This window comes from Mastigoproctus giganteus, chromosome 8, assembly GCF_048544385.1.
Source record: "Mastigoproctus giganteus isolate SK-2022 chromosome 8, ASM4854438v1, whole genome shotgun sequence".
NCBI classification, from domain to species: domain Eukaryota; kingdom Metazoa; phylum Arthropoda; class Arachnida; order Uropygi; family Thelyphonidae; genus Mastigoproctus; species Mastigoproctus giganteus.
The window spans coordinates 25,340,076-25,364,270 of record NC_143582.1 but is presented as its reverse complement, the minus strand read 5'-3'; the positions used below and the strand labels follow the sequence as shown (position 1 = coordinate 25,364,270).

The following is a 24,195-nucleotide window of genomic DNA, read 5'->3' as shown; positions in this document are numbered from 1 at the left end:
TAAGTAATATATATTGTATTTGTAAAATATATCTTAACTGTATATCTCCAGACCTATATGTCTTTTATACAGGTCTGGAGGTCTCATTTTAGGGAAGATGTAGTGCTGCTGGAACGAGTACAGAGAAGGGCAACGAGATTGGTGAGTGGAACAAACGTTTAATGTTACCAAGAAAGGCTTGAGTTCTACAAATTGCAGCTTCTGGAGACTATGCACCTGTGGGGCGATCTGATTGAGGTGTATAAGGCCTTGAATGGTTTGAGAAAGCTCAATGCTAATGGGATTCTTCCTCTTGCTCAGTTTAACGTTTACTCACCTGAGAGGACATAAATTGAGGAAAGACAACTGTAAAATAGATGTGCGGAAATTCGACTTTAGCCAGCGGGTGGTTAATAGCTGGAACAAACTTCCATCTATTTTAGTGGAGGTCAACAACTTAAAAAGTTCAAGGCAGAACTAGACAAACATTTGAAGTGAATGGATGGTTGAAATGGGAGGTTTTTTTTTTTTTTTTTGACTGATGCTATATAAGCTTGCTTTCTTGCATCATATGCCTCTACTAATGCTAATTGTATTAAAAGTGGAGCTCAGAAAAATCAAACAATATTTTTATATCAAGAATGAATAAAATCTTCAAACGATCAGACTATTCAGAAACGTATGGAGTTAAAGCCGTTTATGTAAAGGGAGCAAATGCAGTCAGAATCAGTTATCTTCTGTTTCACTGTCCACACTCAAAGTATTCCATGAAGATGAATAACATGAACACTTCGGAGAGTTTCCGAAGTGTTCATGATCTCGGAATATGAACATTTTTTTTTAAAATAACTATCCTGTTTTAGGTAACATAACCTTCTTCAATACGGTTAGACATTAAATAGGCCTAACTTCTACATAATGTCACTTTGCATTGCAACATTGATGTGATGTTATGTTATGATTGATATGGTTTATCAATCGTGATTAGTAAGGACCAGTGAGAGACAGACATCGTAGGGTGTGATTATCAAGCTGTCGACCTATCACATGTAAGTTAGGGGAAAGTTCTCCGTAGCGATGAAAAATTTGTTTAGTGAACTCTTACTGATTGCGCTTGTGTTGCAATGCGCGGTCTGCCTACCATTGAGCACGTGTAATTTTACCCATGGACCACAGCCAGCTCGACTTTATAGAACTATTTGTACAAAATCGAAACAGCTGTTTTAAAGATTTACATTGCAGTTAAATTTCCAATGTCGAGCATGTTAGCTTTGTATTCAAAATATAATTAGCAAATAAATATTTTCCCCCGTTTTTTTTTTTTTAACACAAATGATTTTATTTAAATGCGCAGTAAAAGCAAAGGCATTTAGAGATTCTTTTTAGAAATTTGCTTTTACAGAAATGTCGCCAATTCATTATAATATTTTCGAAAACAGTTTTCTCCACCGTAATGATAGCTCGACTACTTAAGTATCATCCTGGGGAATTTTATTACAGTAGCTGTTGAACTCTTTCTAGGATGCTCATTCTCCACTTATTGTATTAATATTACAATTTAGGCAAATAAGTTTTTCTACCCATATTAAGCTTGACTTTATTACGAGTTCCATGATATCTACGGACAAGGTTCGATGTTTGTTGGCTCACTTTCTTTATGTACAATCTTGGTTTATTTATTTTTTTTTTTTATGGCAGCCAGAAAAAAACTGCTGTATAATGTGTAAAACAAGGACGGAAACTAGCGATCTCTGACAGTAAATCGCTTGTTTACAAAAAAAAAAAAAAAAAAAAAAAAAAAATGCAAAACGCAACATTTATGTGCGAATCGAGAATATTTCGTTTTTTTTTTTCTTTTTTTTTTTTTTTTTTTTTTTTTTTGTGTCTGCCAAATCAGCGCACAGCAACAAACAATATCTAGCTGCAATATACTTATATCTGGATAGCCCTCATTGATATGCATGAAAAAAAAAATAATAAAATAAAAATAATAGTAATTTCTTGGTTTTTGTTAATCCAATTTTAATAAAATTTGGGATGGCTCGACAAATTGTTCGAAACTAGCCAGATATAAAATTTAATGAAAATCAATCCTCTGAGAGTCGAGTTATTACATGCGGACGGACAAAGAAATAATAATTGCTAGATTTCTATTGGCTCCCTTTCAGTTAAATTCGGGATGGCTTGACATATCTTTCTAAAAGTATCAAATGTAAAATTATATGAAAATCCACCCACTGGGAGTCGAGTTATTACATGCAAACAGACGGAAGACATCATGAAGAAAATATAAGCTTTAAGCATGCATATATGTTAACGTGCCTAAAAAAAAAAAAAAAAAAAAAAAAGCACCACATATATATATATTTACCTGCCACTTGTGAGTTGAGAGGCTACAAAAACACACCAAGATGGCTTCAAAACAAATTCCCAGGGATGCGGCCATCTCATATTTTTTGAGGTCATTGCTACTGCGCTGACAGAAAGGCACGGAAGACGACACAGCATTCACACATTTCTCGAAACGTTCCAAGGTGGGTTTGCGTGGTTGTGGGACTCTAGAACAATTTAGATCCAGTTGGTCCATTCCCCCAACTTATTTTAGGACCTCTAAAAATGTGGGTTCCAGAGCCTCAAACTACCTAAATCGGGCATTGCCGAAGGTCATACAAAAACTAGAATAAAGTAAAAATAGTTAAAAATACTATAGTACAACCTATTGTTGAATTGTCCTCATTGAACTTCGTGTAAAGAAACTATATAATTACAAGATTCTAATAACTATAATACTAACTCCTAAGATTTACCAGCACACATTCTCAAATATCTTTTAATAAAATCAAATTTTCAAAAATATATTTTAAAACACCACCGCTTTCTTTTCTCACTCACGGAGAATAGGGTAATCAATTCGCAGAATTAATCCATTTTATACATATCTGAGGAATGATTAATTGTTATTATTTATATAGCGTATTAGCATTTAAGACTAAAGCTAAAACAAAAAATAATAATAATAAGGTTCCAGTTCAACATTCGGTGGTTAGTTTATTTAATCAGTAAATCCCTTCCCAGTGATATTGTTTTTATTTTATTTTTATTTATAATTTTCATTTATATCACTTCGTTCAAATATTTTGTCAAAAGAATCAAGGAAGAGTCGGGGGAGGGGGGAACTACCTTGGAATTCGATCACGTATACCTTGATTAATAAAAACACGCGTGATATTGTTTTATCTATTGAGCTACTAATCATCTGTTACATTGGTGAGTATAATATTCTGATTTACAATGTGGGTTAATCATAAATTATTTAATATCGTATTTATAAATTAACCCATTAAATTCCGGTTATTATCATAAACTCAATTCCTGGTGGAGACTTGTCGAATGTATATAATTTGTTTTTGTAGATGCAAAACTCGCATCTTTTATTTCCCACTGGTATGTGCGATTAAAAGTGTGTAGGAGCTGTTCACTAGATGGAGGTGCGATCGAAATATAGTTTAATTTCATTCAGAAGTTTTGATTGAAAATAAATAATTATTAGTGGAATTAATTAATCTGTCAATATTGCAGGCGTCGGAAATTATGTATGTATTTACGCAATGCATAATATATTCACATAATATATATAATACATTGATTAAAAAAAACTTCTTGGTTTACAAACGAGGGTAGTTTTGTACTCGAAATCTTTCGTGATTTTAAGTTTAGCATTTGTTAAAAAATGTATTCAGTTATTATCCAAAATTATACTTCATAGGCTAAAAGACTGAATAATTCCTGTAATTGAATTTACTATTACTTTAATATAAAGTTTACCGTTCGTATCTTACATCAACTACACAAAACTAATATTTAACACACGTAATATAATTTTCCTTGGAAAACTGCATGTCACTCGCATGTGCGGATTTCGTAAGTGAAATATTTCATTTCTAAATATTTTCTTTACGATTAACATTGAATCTTAATTAATTCTGTGTTGCTAATTATTACAGGGTTTTTTTTTTTTTTTTGTATTTTTCATTTACTGCCCCTGTTAGGTGTTTTCATTGCTGATAATTCATGGACAAAACAGACCACTGCAGTTGGTCTTTTGACCAGCAAATAATGTCATAAAATCTGAAAATTTTAATAATTTCCGAATATAATCCATATTTATTATTTTTGCAGCATATCCAAGTGAAGCTTGGAGAAAAATGCAGACTGTGTAAAATCATTAATTAGACATTTATTAAGCGTTACGAAGAATAATTAGGCACTAAGGATATAGAGCTGGAGATGCAAATTAGTATAAAACAAAGTCATTTGTAATTTAGGTGAAGGAGAGATCCTTCACCTCAATTACAAATGACTTTTTTCTTTCTCCTTCCCAATGGTTCACCTTTGTTAACATTGGAATGTGTCCCTAACACATTTAATTTCCTTAACGCAAAAGACCACCACTTTCTTTTCTCACTCACTGAGAATAGTATTAGAGTACTCACTTCTCCCAGAATTAATCCATTTTAGACACATCTATGGAATTATTAATTGTTATTATTTATATAGCGCATTAGCATTTAAGGCTATATTGCGCTGTCTGGCGCCATGGCCGATCTGCATGTTGCTCGGGCAGGAAAAACTCGTAATAACTCATGAAGAACCCCATGCCCTCCCTACTCCGAGATCGGCTAACTGTAGTGCTGAATAAATTTCCTCCGGTTTTCGATAGGATTCGAACTGGACCACACCGCAGTATAGTGGTTTCGCCGCTTATCATTGGTTTTCAGGGTTGGATTTACACATAAGCTAAACAAGCTACAGCTTAGGGCCTCGCTCCATCTTAAAAAATCCTTTTTTTTAATATTGTTACAGGTGAACTGTAAAGAGAGAAGGGACTCATACGTGTTATCGCCTAGAGCCTCAACAAGTTTAAATCCAGCCCTGCTGGTTTTACCACCATACTGCATTGATGAGAGGGTGGGTATTGTTACTAAGATATTGCTTCATTACTGTTTTCAGGCACGTTTGCATATGCCTGAAGTGCCTATTGTCTTCACCTTATCTGTCCGTCCGCATGCAAAATATTGAATCTCATTTTAATGAAATTAAAATGAGATTCAATATTTGAATAATATATTGAATATTTTCAATATATTATTCATTTTAATGAAATTAAAATGAATAATATATTTTGGTCTTTGAGAAAGTTTTAGGGCGCCATCTCAAATTTCATCAAAATCAAAAATCACACGGAAGTGTTTTTTTTTTTTACAAAGAAATTATAATAAGTTGATGCAAGTTTCAGATGTTCGGCACTACTCCATCAGGAAAAGTTTAGGATCAGTTCCGATTCAATTCCTCCCCCCCCAAAGAAATATATATTACTTATGGATGTTGAACACAGAGCAGTACTGAAGAATGAAAAGTCGACGCAACAGCAAATTTTCAGCGTCTGTTCGTTAGTCCTTGGGAATATCTAAGAACTAACTGCAATTCCACAGCTTCCTTGGTCCATTCCCCGCATAAAAAAAAGTGTGTGTGTGTGTATATATATATATATATATATATATATATATATATATATATATATATAGTATATAGAAAGCACATTTCGATCATTACTTAAGAAGGGAAAGTCAGATTGACACCAAATTTGAGGAGGTTTTAGATCCAATTCCATAGATCCTGCTTACCTCCAGAGAAACATCGCGATAAATTTGGAACAGCGGTTCTGATCTTTTCAAACTTTCAGAACTTATTTATAATATTCATTTTGCCCTTATATCAAATTTCATATTGATAGGTTAACTCATATTCCGTATATGTGTCTCCCCGTTCCCTTAAAAATATAACCGTTACTCAAACCTCATCTCACATCTGCGTACACGTGGGCAGGCTTTGGTAAACACTTCTTCAGTACAAAAAAAAAAAAAATATATATATAAATAAATAATAATAAAATAAATTTAAAAAAAATAATGAAATTTGTGGAATATATTTTACAAGTTGCGTTTGCAAAGCAGTTAGGTTTTTTTTTTTTTTTTTTTTTGATTATTACTAAAAAACCGAACTTGCTAAGGCCTGACGTAGCCCAGTGGTCAGGAGCGAGAATGTATAGCATGCGTTCCTTGAGTGGACCGGGGTTCAAGCCCGTGACTACTAAATACGATAAATACTTGTATTGACGATTTATTGTAAACTCTACTGACTTGGTTGTCGTGCCCGAGTATAAACAGAAAATTTATTTAAGCAGTTTGGATTTTTCATTGAGCGCATACCTTTTCCGATATTTACTCAGTTATTCATTCTGATGCGCAATTTCAGTTATGTTATGTTAATTAATATGGGTAACACTGAAAAGGTTTTGTTTTGCCTGCCATCTTGAACTACACTTCCTGGCGCGAAGCTGAAGTTCCAATTTCGTGTCGCAAGTTCTTCCATTCCTCCCCACTCACCCTCTACATACGGCTATTCGGGAAGATGCTTTACGGTTGGCTGCGGTTCGCTTGCCTGTGTTTTCTAGTTTTATTTAAAATAGTAATACAGTTGTAAAAAGTACTGATAAGTCAACCTTGTTTATTTTATAGTAGTTCATATGGTGGAAAAGTTTACCCCTGCTATAGAGTGAATGACAGTGGTTCCCGAACCGAATGGCCTTTTCGTTGCCATCCGTACATGCCTTGTTGGATTAAATTACGGTGATTGTGAGGGACTTTGAAGGCCTCATTATGCTTCTTGATCGTGTGTGGCACTGTGCATTATCATGCTGGAATTTTCACTCGAGTGATGGGCAGCAACTGATAACGTATACCTGGTCTGTAACGATGTTTCAATACACTGGTTTTCAGGGGTGTTGAAACGCTGTTGTTGTCATATCCAAATTCTGCTCTCATTATAATGGAGTGAAGTGGAATTGGTCGGCTATCAAATCATTTTGCAATCCTCTGGTCCAATTCCTGATGTCCCACAGCGCATTGTATGCATTTCTCCTGTACATTTATACGGCAATATGTACAAGGGTTGTTTACTTCTGCATCTTAGACGGCACAATGCCATTCGCATCGTATGGACGAGTGCCTGCTGCTGTATTCCCTGACTGAACTGGACTGTTATTTCTCTCAGGGTGGTATGTACGTTGTCCCTCACAATCCTGGAATTTCTTTGCTCTTCCGGGACATCAACTAAAATAATGTTCATTGTACACAGACCTGTATAAATTTAATACCTTTCCCGGCATATGCTAAAGGTTTATATTCAGATTAAAAAGACATACGTGGGTATTGAATAGATTCCTAAAAAAAAAAGGGAGAGGTAAGGGTTAGATTTAAGTTAAGATGACTGATTACTCATAGAAATCAGGTTTATGAAGCCATTTGCATAATCGTTTCTTTAAAGAGAAGGTAGATTTTTGCCTAAAAGACAAAAAAATTGGGCATTATAAATGTCGATTTTTGCCAAAAAAATGACAGAAAAGTTGGATATTATAAACTCCTTTGATGCAAGTTTAATAGTATTTCAGTACATTATTTGTAATTCTCCACAATAGAACTGACTAAAAAAGTTACTTTTTTTGTTTTTGTTTTTGGAAACGAAATTACGCTAAATTGGCTTATGGAAAAAACTTTTGATTTTCTGATACAATGAATAAGAAAGTTAATTCAATTAGCTTGTCCACCAATCAAAATTAACAAAGTATCATCATTAAATACCTCTCGATTTCGCTTTGCACATGAAAAAGCAGTTTTATTATATAAAGGGTTCTGTGTCTCAATTTATGATTCGTTGTTCTTTTTTAATGATTTTTCTAATGTTTTCAATTATGATAATTACGAAAATCCATTGGATAACAGATCGAAACAATCCACCGTACCTTGAAATAGGTTCCACCGAATTTAATATTGGAAATAAGAATTTGAAAAAAAAAAAAAAAAAGGGAATAATACTAATAAAAACAAAACAGGGGTGGAGAAGTAGGAAAATGGAGCTTGGAACAGAAACTGGACTGTCTGACCTAATAAATTGAGGTCGAAACAAATGAATTAATGAACTGAAAGTGCAATACAACTTTTCCGTTATAATTCCACCATAGAAGAATGTAACCCGAGTATTTCTAAACAAAATCATGACGCTTTGAAAGAGGAAGGTGTTAGTTGTGGGAAAGGGGGGTGGGGCTTTTTGCTCTTTCACCATACGTAGCGGTAGTTGATACGTATCTATTCAAGCAACACGTTCCTAATATTTTTATCTGTAATAAATGACGTGGCTGCTTGTGCTTAACACGTGGATTCGTAGCTGTTAAATGATGTGTGCAGTAAAAGCAACCTACCAATGAAAATCCTCATGGTTTTAACAGGTGTTGTATGTTAGCGTCCAAAAGAGCACGGTGCCGACTCGCTCTCGAAATTCTAGTGGTGTGCGCAACTTAACACTTGGAACTTGTGATTTTTCAAAAGACCACAGTTTAACATCACGTAATGATGAAGTTCAATCTTTTGTTTGCAGTATTTGCTTTTCTGGGACTTTACCTTGATGGCAGTTTCTCTGCTGGCCAACTTGCAGATCCCCAAACGGTAAGAGTTTTTTTTTAATAAGGTGCGATTATTTGTGTCGGTGTTCCATTGGACAGGTGGGCCCAAAAAAAAAAAAAAAAAAAAAAACTTTTTAGCAACGTTGCTGTTCATATAATTTACAATTATTTTAATTTACTCTTTTTTTTTTTTTTTTTTTTTTTTTTTTTTAGAACTTATACATCCGCTTCTCACTAATAAAGTGAAAAGTTTGCCTCTTATTGTTCGGTGTATGAGCTGAAGGAAATACAGAGAAATATTTGAAAACAAGCAGTCGTTCTCTTATGAATATTAAATATTGTTTGTTATAGTATCCGATTACAATAGATCGGTCGATTTTGCTTAAAAGCACAATCAGTATCTGTGGAATAACAGCGATTTTTCAGGACATAAAATTGGAGATCTTTTGTTTCCATACTCTTAATTTAATCGATTTATGTAAATATCTTCTATTTGACAATGGAGAAGTATATTAAATGTAGTTGGAAGAGTAAACAGCTTGTCGAAATATGAGTTTCATATTTGCATTCTGCATGGACTGCTCACACTCCAGCTATCCTCAGTAAGATTGTATCTACTCTACCCAAAAAAAGCGTTGCATAAACTTTTTGTTTAAAAAATTTGATATTTTTGTTCCACTTTTCATATTCTGTTTGGAAATGCGGATATTGTAACAACTGGGTGGAGGTTCCTCTTTGCAGTACGTGTATCTGGGCGGAAGGTAGGTAAAGTTTCCTGCCACACCATCGAATTTACTGGCAATGCTATTGTAATGATTCTGTTTTAAGCAGTAAAATTTTAATTAAAAGTTAAAACATTCAAAATGTTGTTGATGGATTAATCACCCCCCCCCCCCTCTAAGTACTACATTGTAAACTAATTCTAGTGGGAATGCCATAAGTCACGTAATTACGAAGTGTGGGTATTTGTTTTCTTATAATGATACTGTTCAAGGAGGATGTTTAGAGAAGGGGGAAGAGCCGAGGATCAGTTCCCCTGGGCCTAGACTATGTCCACTGACATAAGTTATAGAAAAGAGGAATTGGAGGGGAGTCGAGTATAGTAACTCCATTTTGCGTATTAAGTCATAGTAAATTGCTACAGACGATGAGGATTCTCAGATAGATATCTTTAACTGTACAGAAAACAGAGTATGCAGGGGTACTTGGTGACCTCAGTGGTGTGGAGGAATCGCTGGGGCGATTGTAAGTAGTAAGAAACGGTGAACAAGGATTCTTTCTTATGTTCGATCTTTGAAGGTATGTAGGTCGGCATTTACGAGGTTTTGTAGCATTTGGTCAGGGAGAAATCTGTACGAAGTCGGTGCTTGGTGTAATGCAAGGTGGGAGTGGCAAGGAGTGCTTGATCGGGTACTCTTCACTGGTAGAATTCCTATTCTTTCATAGAATTCAATTCTCCAAGGAGGATTTTGACTGTGGCATATATCCTTGCTGAGTCGATCCTCATTTGAATTTCTTATGGTACTTTCCAGTTGGGAGGTGTGAGAATTTTGGGAGCAGCCGTGCTCAGACCGTGCACAGCTATTTATTGAGCTAGTATTCGCCAGCTTCATTGATTTGGAGGGGCTGTGGGTGATGCATCTGTGAATGATCGGTTGGATGAAGGTATGAATATATTTCTTAGTATGTTAATGTCGGTAACATTGGGAAGGTTTTGTTTAGAGTTTGTAATCATGGACTGCACATCCTGGTATGAAGTTGTTTAATGTAACACGGGGATATTAGTTTACGGTCAAAAACAACCCTAAGATTAGTATGAGCATTGGCCACTGGGATGCATACTGTTCAACGTTAGCTGAAGGTTATTATTTTTTAAAGAAATCATGAGTGCAGATTTTTGAGCACTTAATATGAGAGAGAGAGATTGAAGTTGAACTGAAATTATTAGTAATGTGGAAGTGTTCTTGTCTCCGTTTGATGATGGTCAGGACGGAAATCCCCACTGACTGGAGATGTGCAAATCATATGTATCCCCAATTCACAACGGAGGATCAAAAAGTGACACGAGTAATTTCCGACCAGTTAGTTTAACTTCTGTTCCGGGAAAATAATGAAGTCGCTGGTTAAAGAAACATTGCAGGATCATCTAGACAAGACTGCAGTAATAATTCAGACAGAGCACGTCGGTTTGTTAAGGGATAATCTTGTCTGACAAATTTGATTGAATACTATGGTGTGGTTACAAAGGAACTGGATGCAAAAAATAATTTTGATACCATATAGTGTGGTTTCAGGAAAGCTTTTGATACTTTTGCGCATGGAAGACTACTGTACAAATTGGAGCAGTTTGGTATTAAGGGCAGGTTGCTGCAATGGATAAAAGGGTGGTTGAGTGGGAGAAGACCGTCAATCAATGGACGTTGCCCTTCGTGGACTAATGTTATTAGTGGAGTCCCACAGGGTTCGGTGTTGGGTCCACTGTTGTTTTGCATATTTATCAATGATATTGATGAAGTTGTTTTGGTTTTTAGGAGCATTAGCAACTAAGGCCATATTGCTCCGGGATATGGGGTGGTCATTCCCTGACCTTTTCGCATCCTCCGTATTTGGTGGTGACGGGCTTGAACCCCGTCTAATCAAGAAGCGTGTGCTACGCACTGCTGCTCCTTCGTATCTGGCTACGGAGGCGCCTATTGATGAAGTATATCAGGCTTAATATCCAAGTTCGTAGATGATACTAAGGTTGGCAGAGTTTTTTCCTATCACCCACGAAGAAAAAGGAAATTTTGTTTGGATTTGTAATTGTATGCAGAATCTTAGCTAGGGCCTTGCGAAAAGCTCAGTGTTTTCCAGGCCAGTCCGGTTGCTATGTAATCTTAGGCGAGGATTCGTTAGATATGAGTTAAAAAGTTACTAAATGTTAGACATGTTTTTATCAGAAGCATCAAGATTTCTCGAGTCTAGTGGTCGCCAAGTTCGCCACTACGGAGGTGAGGGTGGAGACCAATACTCAAAAAGCCCGATGGGTGGTTAGGTATGATTGTTGAAGTGCACGGGGGTGGTCGGGATTCTTAACCAGTTAAGAAACATGGAATGGAAATAATTTAATGCCGATTGCCGGGTCAACTGACCCACGTAAAAGTACATGTGTAGCATGTTAAAAATTACTATACACTTTGCTATTATTATTATTATTATTATTATTAGCTGTATGGTGCAAAGAAGCCTGAAGCTTATGCTGCACCAGCCAAAAAAAAAAAATAAAAAATTCCCGAGTTATCGAGAGAGAGAGAGAGAGAGAGAGAGAGAGAGAGAATCACCAAGAAAGAGAAGAATAATGATATCCAGCTCAGGACCCTGGGTGTGCCAAGCCCATACTCACCAGATGTGAGCCCCTCGAGGATAGCGCAGTTGGTGGAATCTCCGTCCTCTCCAAACCGGGTGGAAAAGACTTGAGTTCGAATCCCGTCGATGACAGGCGGAATGAATTTTTATGGACATTGTGAAAAATGTGGCTGTGTTAGCCGGTCTCAGGCGAGGTTACCATGGTTTTTCTCCCGGAAACTCAGGTTTTTCGTCCAGCAAACAGAAAATCGACCAGAAAACACGCGCAATTTACAGATAATATATACTGAGCAATATGGCCTTAGTCGTTGATCCTACTACAACAGCTGTTGTTTTATCATAGGATAAAAATAGGATACTAGAGAAGTGCTTATGTTATTGTATAGCAATGTTTTGTACTAAGCCAACTAAAAAACAGAACGAACTAGGTACGGACTTTCCATGCGGAAGCTACCTTGGTCTTCTTCGAAGCAATAAATTAGCTGATACATTTTGATTCAAAGAAAATAAAAACTAAACTGATTTTTGATTATGTAAAAGCGCAATTTTTTTTTATCAATTTTTCAGTTAATTTTAAAATTGTCTATTCACCCCAGGGGCTTACATCTGGTAAGTTATGGGCTTGGCACACCCAGGGTCCTGAGCTGGATATCATCATTCTTCTTTTTCTTGGTGATTCTCCTCCCTCTCTCTCTCAGGAATTTTTTCTCGAAAACTCGCATTTTTTTTTTTTTTGTTTTGGCTCGTGCAGCATAAGCCTCGGGCTTCCTTGCACCATATGGCTAATAATAATAACTGTATTTATACTTGGATATTTACTCTAGGATATTACATCTTAAGATTCGGATATCATGAACATGACATAAGAACAGAATCCACTGTAAATATACTTAAATTATTAAAGCTCAACATTGAAGTAAAACCTATTTCAGTGACCCAAGATCTTTTAGTTTCTTTTCTGACTTAACATTTCTGCGTAGGATTTATTCTTAATTCTTTGCATGGATTGAGGTTGCTGTGTTCGAGTGACAGGTTGCTTAACATGTTTAGTATTGGTGATGGATCTAGCCTGCTTTGCCTTTTTTTCTTTTCTATTTTTTTTTATATAATATGTATACATGATCGCGATATAGTTAGGCCTTAAGTAAGTCAGTGCTCCACTTCAGCCTGTTGTCATTTCAGAATTTTAGTAAGGACATGCCGTCTATATGTATGTCAATAATTGATTCTAGCGTTGGCGTTCATTAATTTTGAAAGTTCTTGTTCTAGGAACTCAGAGTTAAGCCACAAGTGGGTGCTGACTTAGAGCGATTTGTATTATTATTATTTTTTTTAAACTTTCACTGACAGGAGAAATCGTGAATATAGGCTGGCACTACTGCGGTCAAACTGGTGTTATCGTGGTCCACTCCTACGCCTTCGTGGGTAGCACAGTTAGTAGAATCGCGGTCCTCCCACACCGGATTTAAAATCCCCGAGTTCGAATCGCTTTAATGACAAGGAATTTAAGGGCTTTTTTCACAACGTGCCGAGTTAGTCGGTCTTGGGAAACTGGTTTGTCAAACAGCAAATCGACCACAGAACACATGCAATTTATAGACACATTATACACTTTTTTTTTATTTTCTGCAAACTAAAAATCCTGGTAACTCTTAACTCCCTTCCCTGTATTCTTAACTCTATTCCCTGTACACTGGGAATATTCATAGTTTTCTGTATATGTAATGGTTTGCTAGTCTTTTCGTACTGTTTTCAAAACGATACCTAGATATTTCAGTAAATTTATGTTAAGATTATACACACTAGTATCTGGTGTGCTTTACGTATCAGTTAATTGTCTTTTAAATAATGTACTTGTTCTTTCGGAACCGAATAGGCTTCCGGACCCGAGATTTATATACTGGTTTAATTACTAATCTTGCCATCTTCTTTTCAATAATAAATAGTAATACAACAGTTTGTTCATTCAAATTTTTGCTACATTATACTATTCATTAATCGCATTATGTTATTTTATACTGTACATTACATTATATAAACAATCTTTATTGTACAAATACTGTGTATTTGTACAAGTACTGTGTGTATAATAGTTCCCATCATGGCAACGGTGCCAAGGTGTACAAAGGTTGGATTAGTTGGACAGTATGACGTGTTGCGGGACAAGGACATAAGTTATTACACGGTGATCAATTAAAGTAATTAAACATAGGACACCAGGAACTTATTGATATAGAACTCGTCAATGGCCTTAAGCTTCATGCTTTAAGATTGCATCAGTCAGTGTAGCTGCATCTAATTGATATACTTTCTGATGGCATTCGGTGTTCTGAAGGCAATTCTCGCTGGTAACGAATTGAGCAGGTTGCATGTATACTTCTTGTTGGTGGAAAATTTCAGGAGGTCGCCATCAATGCTCTGTAGTTTGGTCAGCATTGCATTAGACAGGAATGGGTTCCAAAAGGCCAGTTTATTGGAGTTAGCGATCAGCAGTGACGTAGCTCGTAGTTGGGTGTGGGTATCGGCTAAGCGCAGCTTTCCCAGAGTCATCACTTTTGTGGTGAGGATGTCTTTTTTTTTTTTTTTTTCCGGCTTCTTATTTTTAACGCATTTTCTATTTGATTTGTTCTGTTGCCAATTAGAATTCGGAGCTTATGAGACCCATCTTAGTAAACCAATATTCTGTTGTATAGATTCACTTTACATTGGTTGGGGCAGCAGATGCCTAGATTTCAGCACCATAAAGGATTAATGAATATATACAAGACTATACGATGCTATCCGTTTGGGATCATGGACTTTGGTTAATTTTTATTAACCAGTGGAGCCGATCCACTTTGACCTGATGTTTGTCAGTATGGTGCCTAAAGGTCACTTTGGGTCACACCTAGGTCGGAGTACTTCTTTGGTTAGGAATCGGGATGCCACCGACTTAAGTTTATTTAATATTTATCATTAACGTAAGTTAAGTTTACTTTTATATAATAATTTAATGTTTGGTTGAAATCTGTTTTAATTGCTTAACTATACTTTCTTTATAGATTATAATCTAAAAAGATTATAATTAATTCTTAATTATTCTTTTAACGTTTAACATGTAAAATTCTTCTTCAGTCTATTCATTTTTATACATTTGTGAAGTATACTGTTATCACCATATCATACAACTTGGTTTCAGGCGCCTCCGTAGTCAGGTGGGAAGGAGCAGTAGTGCATAGCACACGCTTCTTGATTAGAGCGGGGTTCGAGCCAGTCACCACCAAATATGGAGGATGCGGAAAGGTCAGGGAATGACCACCGCATATTACCGGAGTAATATGGCCTTAGTTGCTAATACTCCTAAAAAACCCCCAAACAACTTGGTTTCACTTTTTTTTTTTTGTTCATATCTGCTCCAAGCGAGGTATATTTTATTTTTTGCAATCTGTGTTTGTATGGTTTAGCATTTAAGTTAGTATGTAGATGATGCGGTTAGTGTGATGCGGAGATGATGCGTTAGTGAGTAACTCGGTTCAGCTATCTTATCGGCCAATACTCAGCTGCCTCCATCTTAATTCTATTAGACAGGGCTGAAGACCAAATAATGGTCTTCAGTTGCAGTTGGGTACAACCATCTTGTAACTTCTTTCTTGATTGTCCATCAGGCTTTGTACATGTTTCTTTTATGTTGGTTCATATGCTTCTTGAATGTGAGCTTATTTATCCCTTTTGAGAATTCGACTCTTTTTGCATGAAAGTTATTTGAGCTGATTTTTGTACATTAATTCGGAGATTCTATCTGACCTTGCAATTTTTTTTTTTTTTTTTGGACTATATAAAGACCTTCAGGTCATCCTCATATGTTGATGCTTTTCCAGATAAGGTTCCAAAGCAACGGCAAAGAAGAACCCAGAAAGAACTCTTTAGAGTAAGCCTTGGTTAATTTTGATTTCAGCCTTCATTTCATTTTGGCCAAACTTCAGTGTTCTGCTAATAATTATTTCCATGAGTATCTCCAGTTGTAGTCCCGTATATTGAAGAACGCGCGGAGTATATGGCCTATTGCTCTTCCGCCTTTGTATGCTGCTGCTATATCAATAAACACCACATCCAACGGTGCTTTACTTAGGGCAATATGTTATTGAATACTGTATATTCTTGAATGTTGTGAGAAAGTGTATAATTGTGGATCTGCTTTGAACTATGTAGTTGGTAGTCGAAGCAGTTTCTCCAGTTTTGACTTGTTTTTTTCCATGATTTTTTTTTTTTGTCGGTGCATTACTTGTTGAGTTTGGTCCGAGATCTTTAGTTGATTTAGGTTTCTTATTTTAGGTAGTAGCTTGACTGAATGTTCAGTTCGTCTTCGGGTTTTACAGGGTGAGCATAAAGCCTTTCCCTGATTAAGAAAAATTATAACTTAAAAGCTATGCCAGATAGAAACTAGCATCTTGTCATAACGAAAGCCAATGCTTAGTTTTTTGCGCTGTACAGTTTCACAATCTGTGGACGATCTAGGTAGCGCAGAAATCGCTACAATGGATACATCGCTGTAATCCTCTACTCTCCCAGATTGAGTCCGAGTAGGGTGTTTGCGGGGGGCATTGTCGAGGCCACGTTATGTCAAGGATGCGAGCATATTCTTACTATGAGTACGCCATATCCAAAAATTTCATTACTTCATACAGCATGTCCCCCCCCAACTTTTTCTTACTATTGAATACACAATGAATTGTCAAACTAGTAGAGTAAGCTTATCTGCGAAAAGATCTAAACCTCCCAAACACTTCCTAATTCATTTCACAAATATATGTGGTCTCAATTCTAATCTCAACGATGTCCATTTCCACTTGCAGTCTGCCAAACCCCATGTACTTTTTCTGACAGAATCTCAGTTATTCATTGATTCAACTACTCATCTCAGTTGCCTAAATTATTCACTGTATGATTCTTTTCGCCTCAAAGTTGGTACTTGTGCATACATGTCCGTTCCGATATTCCCTGTCAGAGACTTGGTAATTTGGAATCTTCTCTTTTCGATCTTCTCTTCTCTGGCTTAAAATCTCTATCTCATTGTGTCAAATTCATCTGTTGTCTCTACCTTTCTCCCAACTCCACTAATCACATGGAGCTCTTTGACTTCCTCTCTTTGCAATTTGACTTTCTCCAGTCCATCTTTCCTAACAGTGAGGTAATTTTCCTTGGTGATTTTAATGTTCACAACTCCAGCTGGCTTCCGTTTTCTAGTCACACCGATCCAGCTGGTCGAGATGCTGAGGCTTTTGCAATTACTAATGACCTTGCACAGATTGTTCATTTACTTACAAGAATACCAGACAATCCGAACCATACAACCAACATGCTTGATCTTTTTCTTACAAACAACCCTTCTACGTACACGGTCAAGGTGAGAGGTCCTTTAGGCACCTCAGATCACAACTTGGTGATTGTCTCTTCTCCAATGGAGCCTTTATCTCATGGCTATTCCCAACCTCGTATTGTTTGGCATTACAAGAATGCAAAATGGGATAGACCTGCGAGATTTATTTTCTTCTTTTCCTTGGTCGGATTACTGTTTCAAAACTTCTGAGGTCACTGGTTGCTCAGATCGTGTCAGTGAAATTATTCTTGCAGGAATGGAATCCTTTATCCCACACTCCACTTTAAAATCTTGTCCTTTATCTAAACCTTGGTTTTCCAATAAATGTGCTAATGCTGTTCAAGAATAAAATGTTGCATATTGTAATTGGCTTGTTTCTAATTCTTCAGTTTTATTTTCTGCCTACACCCAAAGCTCGCAACAATTGTAAAGCAGTTATTAATCAGTCCACTAGAGTTTGAACAGGCTAAGAGTAGAAAACTTGCTTCTTGCCCTAATGGTAGCTGAGCATTCTGGTGTCTTGCCAAAGCTATTGGCTGCAACTTTTGCCCATCTCTGCTCCCACCTCTGTCCAAACCAGATGGTTCTGTTGTCACTTCAGCCAAGGATAAAGCAAACCTGCTAGCATTCAATTTTTCTTTTAACTCATGTATTAATGATCTTGGTAAAACACCTCCCACCATTCCCAACACGCTCCATTCAATGCCTCTTGTGTTCTTCCGTCAGAAGGATTTTGATGAATCTTGATGCTAAGAAAGCTCCAGGTCCTGATGGTATTTCTCCACTTGTTCTCAAAACCTGTGCTCCTGAACTTACTCTTGTTCTTTGCCGCCTTTTTTCACTTTCTTATTCCAAAGGTGTTTTTCCTTCTGCTTGGAAATTTGCTCATATCCAGCCAGTTCCTAAAAAGGGTGACAAATCCCTCCCATCCAATTATCGTCCCATTGCAATTACTTCTACTCTTTCTAAAGTAATGGAGAAATCAATTAACCGCCAACTCTTAAACAACCTAGAAACCTTCCGCCTGATCAACGATCGCCAGTATGGATTCCGTCAGTGTCGATCCACTGGTGATATCTGGCTTATGTTACCCATTTATGGACTGATTCAATGGAAAAGTTCGGGGAAACACAAGCAGTTGCTCTTGACATCTCAAAGGCTTTCGATCGTGTTTGGCATAAAGGTCTTCTAAACAAGCTTCCGTCTTATTGTTTGCCAACTGCTTTTTTTAATTGGTTATCTAGTTTTCTCTCTGATCGCTCACTAAGGGTGATGGTAGATGGCTCTCTGTCTTCTAACTTCTCCACTAATGCCTGTGTCCCCCAAGGTTCAGTTCTTTCCCCCACTCTTTTCCTCCTATATATTAATGACCTTCTTCCATTGACTGGAAATTCTATCCATAGTTTTGCTGATGATAGCACATTGCATTCCACTTTCCATTTTGAGAAACCTTGCCCTGCTCAATCCGCTTCCAACTTCTCGAAAATCTGCTACCAGTTCCTTAAATGCCGAACTGCAGTTAATTCTCCAGTGCGGCAAAGACAACTTAGTTCATTTCAATCCTTCTAAAATCAGTCTTGTCTTGTATCTTGCCAAAACGATTCTTCTGCTCCTATGCTTATGTTTGGTGACACTCTGATTTCTAGGCAAAACGATACATCTCTTTTGGGGATTACCCTGACTTCTAATCTCTCTCTTGGTACAAGAACATTACAAATATTGCTTCCTCTGCATCTAAAAAATTTGGTTTTCTCTTTCATTCTCGGCGTTACTTTTCTTCCAACCAGCTGCTCACTCTGTATAAATCGCAAATCCGCCCTGGCATGGAATATTGTTCCCACATCTGGGGTGGTTCCCCCAAAACCTCTCTCAGGCTTCTTGATTCCGTTCAGAAGAGGGCAGTTGGTTAATTAATGATTCGTCTCTAACAGTCTCTCCACTCGCTGTCTCGTAGACGTACTGTTTCTGCTGCATGCCTCTTCTACAGATATTTCCATGGGCGCTGTTATTCTGAACTGGCTTCTATAATTCCCGCTCTCTCTTTCAAAACAATCCGAACAAGTGCTGCCACCAGCCAACATCCATTTACTGTCGAACTTCAAACTCACATAACCAACTTTTCATCTTCCTCGTTTATTAATTCAACTGCCGCGTTCTGGAACAACCTTCATTCATACGTAATTCCCGAAAATTACAGTCTACAGTAGTTCAACTCCAGTGTCAACAAATATCTTCTTTCGTCTTCTCAACCTCCAATCCAAGCACGGTACTAAGTACTATAGGTTCTAATACCTCTCGTGTTTGGGGTTTACATTAAAAAAAAAATCGCCAGTATCAAAATGACGTCGATGAAGGAGAAAGCTCAGTGGTGTTTTTGGTTTCATGAAACAGAATCGCCAGTTACAGTTCAGCGAAATTTTAGAAGAGGGTATGGGCGAGATCCGCCAGATGTTAAAAACATCATAGGTTGGTATGCAAAGTTTTAAAGAGACGGCAGTGTTGAGGACCTTAAAAGAACTGGTAGGCCTTGTGTGAGTGAAGAAGACTTTTGATGCTGTGCGTGATGCTTTTGAATGCAGTCGTCGGAAGTCAACTCGTCGTGCATCAAGGGAACTTGGCATACCTCAGAGGACAGTCGTTAAAATTTTGCACAAACGGCTTCGTTTGTATGCATATAAAGTGCAAATTGTTGAAGCCTTGGAGCAAGACGATCGTCCCCGACGTGCTGCTTTTTCTACAGAGATTTTGCAGCGAATTCATGAAAACAATGATTACTTTAAGCGTGTTTGTTTTTCTGACGAGACTACCTTCCACACCTCGGGGAATGTAAATCGACACAATGTCCGATTTGGGAGTCAGAGAACTCGCGTTGTTTTTGAGGAAGAGGGACAGCCCTAAAGTGAACGTTTAGTTGGTGCGGCCTACTGTACAACAAGGTTATTGGACCAATTTTTTTTTTTGCTGAGCCCACCATTTCAGCGAACGTTTACTTGGACATGTTGGAGCAATACGTTGCTCCTCAGTTAGTTTCAGTCATGGGTAATTTTCCAACAAGATGGTGCACCGCCACACTGGAGTTTAGATGTTCGTGAGTTCCTGGATGATAGGTTTCCTAACCGACGGATTGGGAGGGATGGTCCAACACCATGGCTAGCCCGTTCATCGGACATTAGCCCTCTTGACTTTTTTTTTTTTTATGGGGATATATTAAGGACAAAGTGTATTCGACTCCATTTCGTGATACTGAAATTTTAAAGGTGAGGATAATGTAAGCTTTCGCGACGGTTACTTAAGAGATGGAGAGAAATCGAGTATCTACTAGTCGTTCTCCAGACAACAAACGGAGCACATGTAGAAGTATACTGCAGAGGCAAAAAAAAAAAAAAAACTGTTCGAGTTGATGTTAAATTTGCAAAAAGCTGTATGTTTGTACCCAGCATAGTCCTTGTGTAATAAATATTTGAAATCAGTGAAAGACTTTATGCTCACCCTGTTTCAGTCCATTTTCATTACTGACATATTCACACACTGTGTGTGTGTTTGTGTGTGTGTCAATAATGAAAGGGCTTCAGATTTATATTATGAAAAGTGGGATCTTGTCGGGTCCTACAATTGCTTATTTGTTAGTGTTTTTTTTATGACTTTTATTTAAATTAGTCCTTAGTTCCATTTTTTATGGAATTAATGTATCCATCTTTTATTTATTTCAATGAGAATTTACCATTTTTCATCTTGTGTAGTTTTTTTTTTTCCAGTTTATTTTCCCACAATTTTACATGTCTATGCAAGCCTTTTTGTTTATTGCTGTAATTCTTTTCGATTTACGAAGTTTTTCATACATCTATTTAATGCTGCTTTTCTCACCACAAAATTATCTTTTTTTTTTATATTCTGCTAAGTCATATTCTTTCTTCAATTTCCAACCATTTTCTGAATGCTTTGCTTTGCAACGAATTGGGGCTTCAGTTCTTTGCTGAACCATGTTTGAAGTTGCTAGTGGTGATGCACCGTGCATTCTGGATTATGTTGTTAATGACCCATTCTAGGATTTCGTTTCTGGTTTCTTTGTTTTGATGTGGTGGGAAGTGAATTAGATATGTAATATTATTGTCTTGAGTTTTAAGGTGGCGCAAATAGATTCAAAGTTAGGCGATTCACTTTTTCTGCAGCGTATAAGCTCCTTACTGTGCGAAATTACGATACATCTCATTTCCCCCCGCTTCTGGGATTTACCTGTGCTCCGATTGATACGAGGGGCGGTCTACTTGATATCGATGGTTCGATTGTTGACGATCCTGCTCAGATAGCTGACAAACTGAATGAGTATTTTGCACCTACATTCACACATGAGGAGTAATTAAGGGAGGAAAATGCCAGAAGTTTATTAAACTGTAACAGGATGCTTAATGATTTTCTAATAACTAAAAGCAAAGTGGAGGAGAAATTGTTGAAGTTAAACATAAGAAAGGCACCCGGAGTGGATGGGATCTATCCAGTTATATTAAAGGAGGGGGCAAAGGTAGTAAGCAAACCCTTAGTCATAATTATAAGAGCATCCTTGGACTGAGGGAAAGTTCCCATATACTGGAGATGTGCAAATGTATCACCAATTCACAAAGGGGCAGGACTCTAAGGGTGACATGAGTAATTACAGACCGGTTAATTAACTTCTGTTCCGGGGAAAATAATGGAGTTGCTGATTAAAGATGCGTTGCTGGATCATCTAGACAAGACTGCAGCAATAATTCAGACACAGCATGGGTTTGTTAAGGGAAAGTTTGTTTAACAAATTTGATTGGATACTATGACGTGGTTACAAAGAACTGGATGCAAAAAATTATTTTGATATCATATACTTGGATTTCAGGAAAGCTTTTGATATTGTTGCGCTTGGAAGATTATTGTACAAATTGGAGCAGAATGGTATTAAGGGTAAGTTGCTACAATGGATAAAAAGGTAGTTGAGTGGGAGAAGACTGAGTGCTAATCAGTGGACGCTGCTCTTCGGGGACTAATGTTATTAGTGGAGTCCACAGGATTCGGTGTTGGGCCCACTGTTGTGTATATTTATTAATGATATTGATGAAGGTATATCAGGCTTAGTGTCGAAGTTTGCAGATGATACAAAGGTTGGCAGGGTTGTTAATGACAACAATGGCAATGTGCTAATGCAACAGGATCTAAAACATTTGGGCAGATGGGCTGAGAGGCGGCAACTGAGGTTTAATATTGACAAATGCAAAGTACTGCATTTGGGTAGAAGTAACCCCCAGAGAAACATACCAACTGTGTGGTACTACCTTTGGCTAGTAGAAAATGAAAAAGACCTGGGAGTGATTGTACTGTCAGATATGAAGTTTTCTGAGCAATGCAGACAGTCTGCATGAGCAGGTCATGGGGTATTGTCAATGATATACAGGAATTTTGCTAGCAAGGAACAGTACTACTGGCCACTCAAGGCGTGGCCAGTAGTCAGGCCACGCCTTGAGTACTGCGTACAGGTCTGGGGGTCTCATTTTAGGAAGGATGTAGATTTGCTTGAGCATATACAGAGAAGGGCAACAAGATTGGTGAGGGGAATGAAGGAATTCTCTTACCAAGAGAGGCTTAAGTTCTGCAAATTGCAGTGGCTGGAGACTAGGCACCTGCGCGGTAATCTGATTGAGGTGTATAAGGCCTTGAATGGGTTGAGCACGCTGAATTCTGATGGGATTCTTCCGCTTGCTCAGATTACGAACTTGAGGGGCATAAATTCAAATTGAAGAAAGACAGTTGTAAAATAGATATGCTGAAATTTGCCTTTAGCCAGCGGGTGGTTAATTGCTGGAACAAACTTCCATATGTTGTTGTAGAAGTTGATAGCTTAAATAAATTCAAGGAGGAACTGACAAATTTTTAGAGGGAATTGTTGTGTGAAATTATTATTATTTTTTTTTTTTTGGTTGATGCTACATAAGTTCATACACTTGCTTTCTTGCATCACATGCCTCTATTACTACTACTGACTCTCACCTAGAGATATTTGAGTAGGAATTTGAAACTTGGCTGGCAGTTTTATCCTTCTGTGTATTGCTACCTTTTAGAGCTACACATTTTTGCTATCTGTGGATAAGCTCTTTCAGGCCTCGTGAATAGAACTCACTTTGAGCAGAAAACTAGGCGGCTTCCACTTCGTTACCATCCCATCAGTCTGAAATCTGCGGCTCTGTAGGCGCCTCCGTAGCCAGGTGGGAAAGAGCAACAGTGCGTAGCACACGCTTCTTTATTAGACCGGGGTTCGAGTCCGTCACCACCAAATACGGAGGGTGTGGTAAGATCAGGGAATGACCACTGCATATTCCCGAGCAGTATGGCCTTAGTTGCTAATGCTCCTAAAAACCAAATAACAACAACATCTGCGGTCCTGTAATGGTTTCTTCATTTTAGGGAAAAGAAACGAATCTGTAGTATTAGTTGTCTGACGGCACCAGGGGTTCCCCCACCTCCGCGAAAGCAATCTAAAGGTGAGAAGTCGGGAGAATAAGGTGGGTGCTGCAGATTTTCAAAGCTACACCCGATAGAAAGTTCACTGTGAAAGCAGCCTTGTGAGCAGGGGCATTATCGGTTAGGAGGCGGACACCTTCGGATTGCTTCCCGCGTCTCTTCAACTTGGATAGCATCCCTCAACTTTCTCAGGTGGTTTCTTTAGTAGTAGTCAGTGATGCCGTTGCCTTTTGGAAGGCAATCTTGAAGGGTGATACATTTAGAATCCCTCAGGATTAACAGCATGACCTTATTGGTAGGCAATTGATCCGTGGTTTTTTGGGGGGGGGGGGTTGGTGAAGATGAATGTTTCCGTTGCATAGTGTGTGATAGTGATGTATCCAGACCATCGTCACAACTCTACCAAAAAATCAAGTTCCTCTTTACAAAGAGCTCTTTTCTGTAGAGTTATTGAGGAAATATCAATAATCTCCGAACTCGTTGGGCTGCCACCTTAGCCATGTGCAGAAACCCT

General features: G+C 37.6%; 1 protein-coding gene across 1 annotated transcript in view; it reads left to right on the top strand.

Moving 5' to 3' along the window:
- Nucleotides 1–8,297: 8,297 nt before the first annotated feature.
- The window catches only part of LOC150081379 (uncharacterized), an 81,807-nt gene continuing 65,909 nt past the window's right edge, over nt 8,298–24,195 (top strand). Inside the window, exon 1 of the mRNA XM_090379746.1 lies at nt 8,298–8,540. Coding sequence (XP_090235872.1) covers nt 8,445–8,540 — 96 coding nt within the window. The 5' untranslated portion in view covers nt 8,298–8,444. The remainder of the gene's footprint in view (nt 8,541–24,195) is intronic.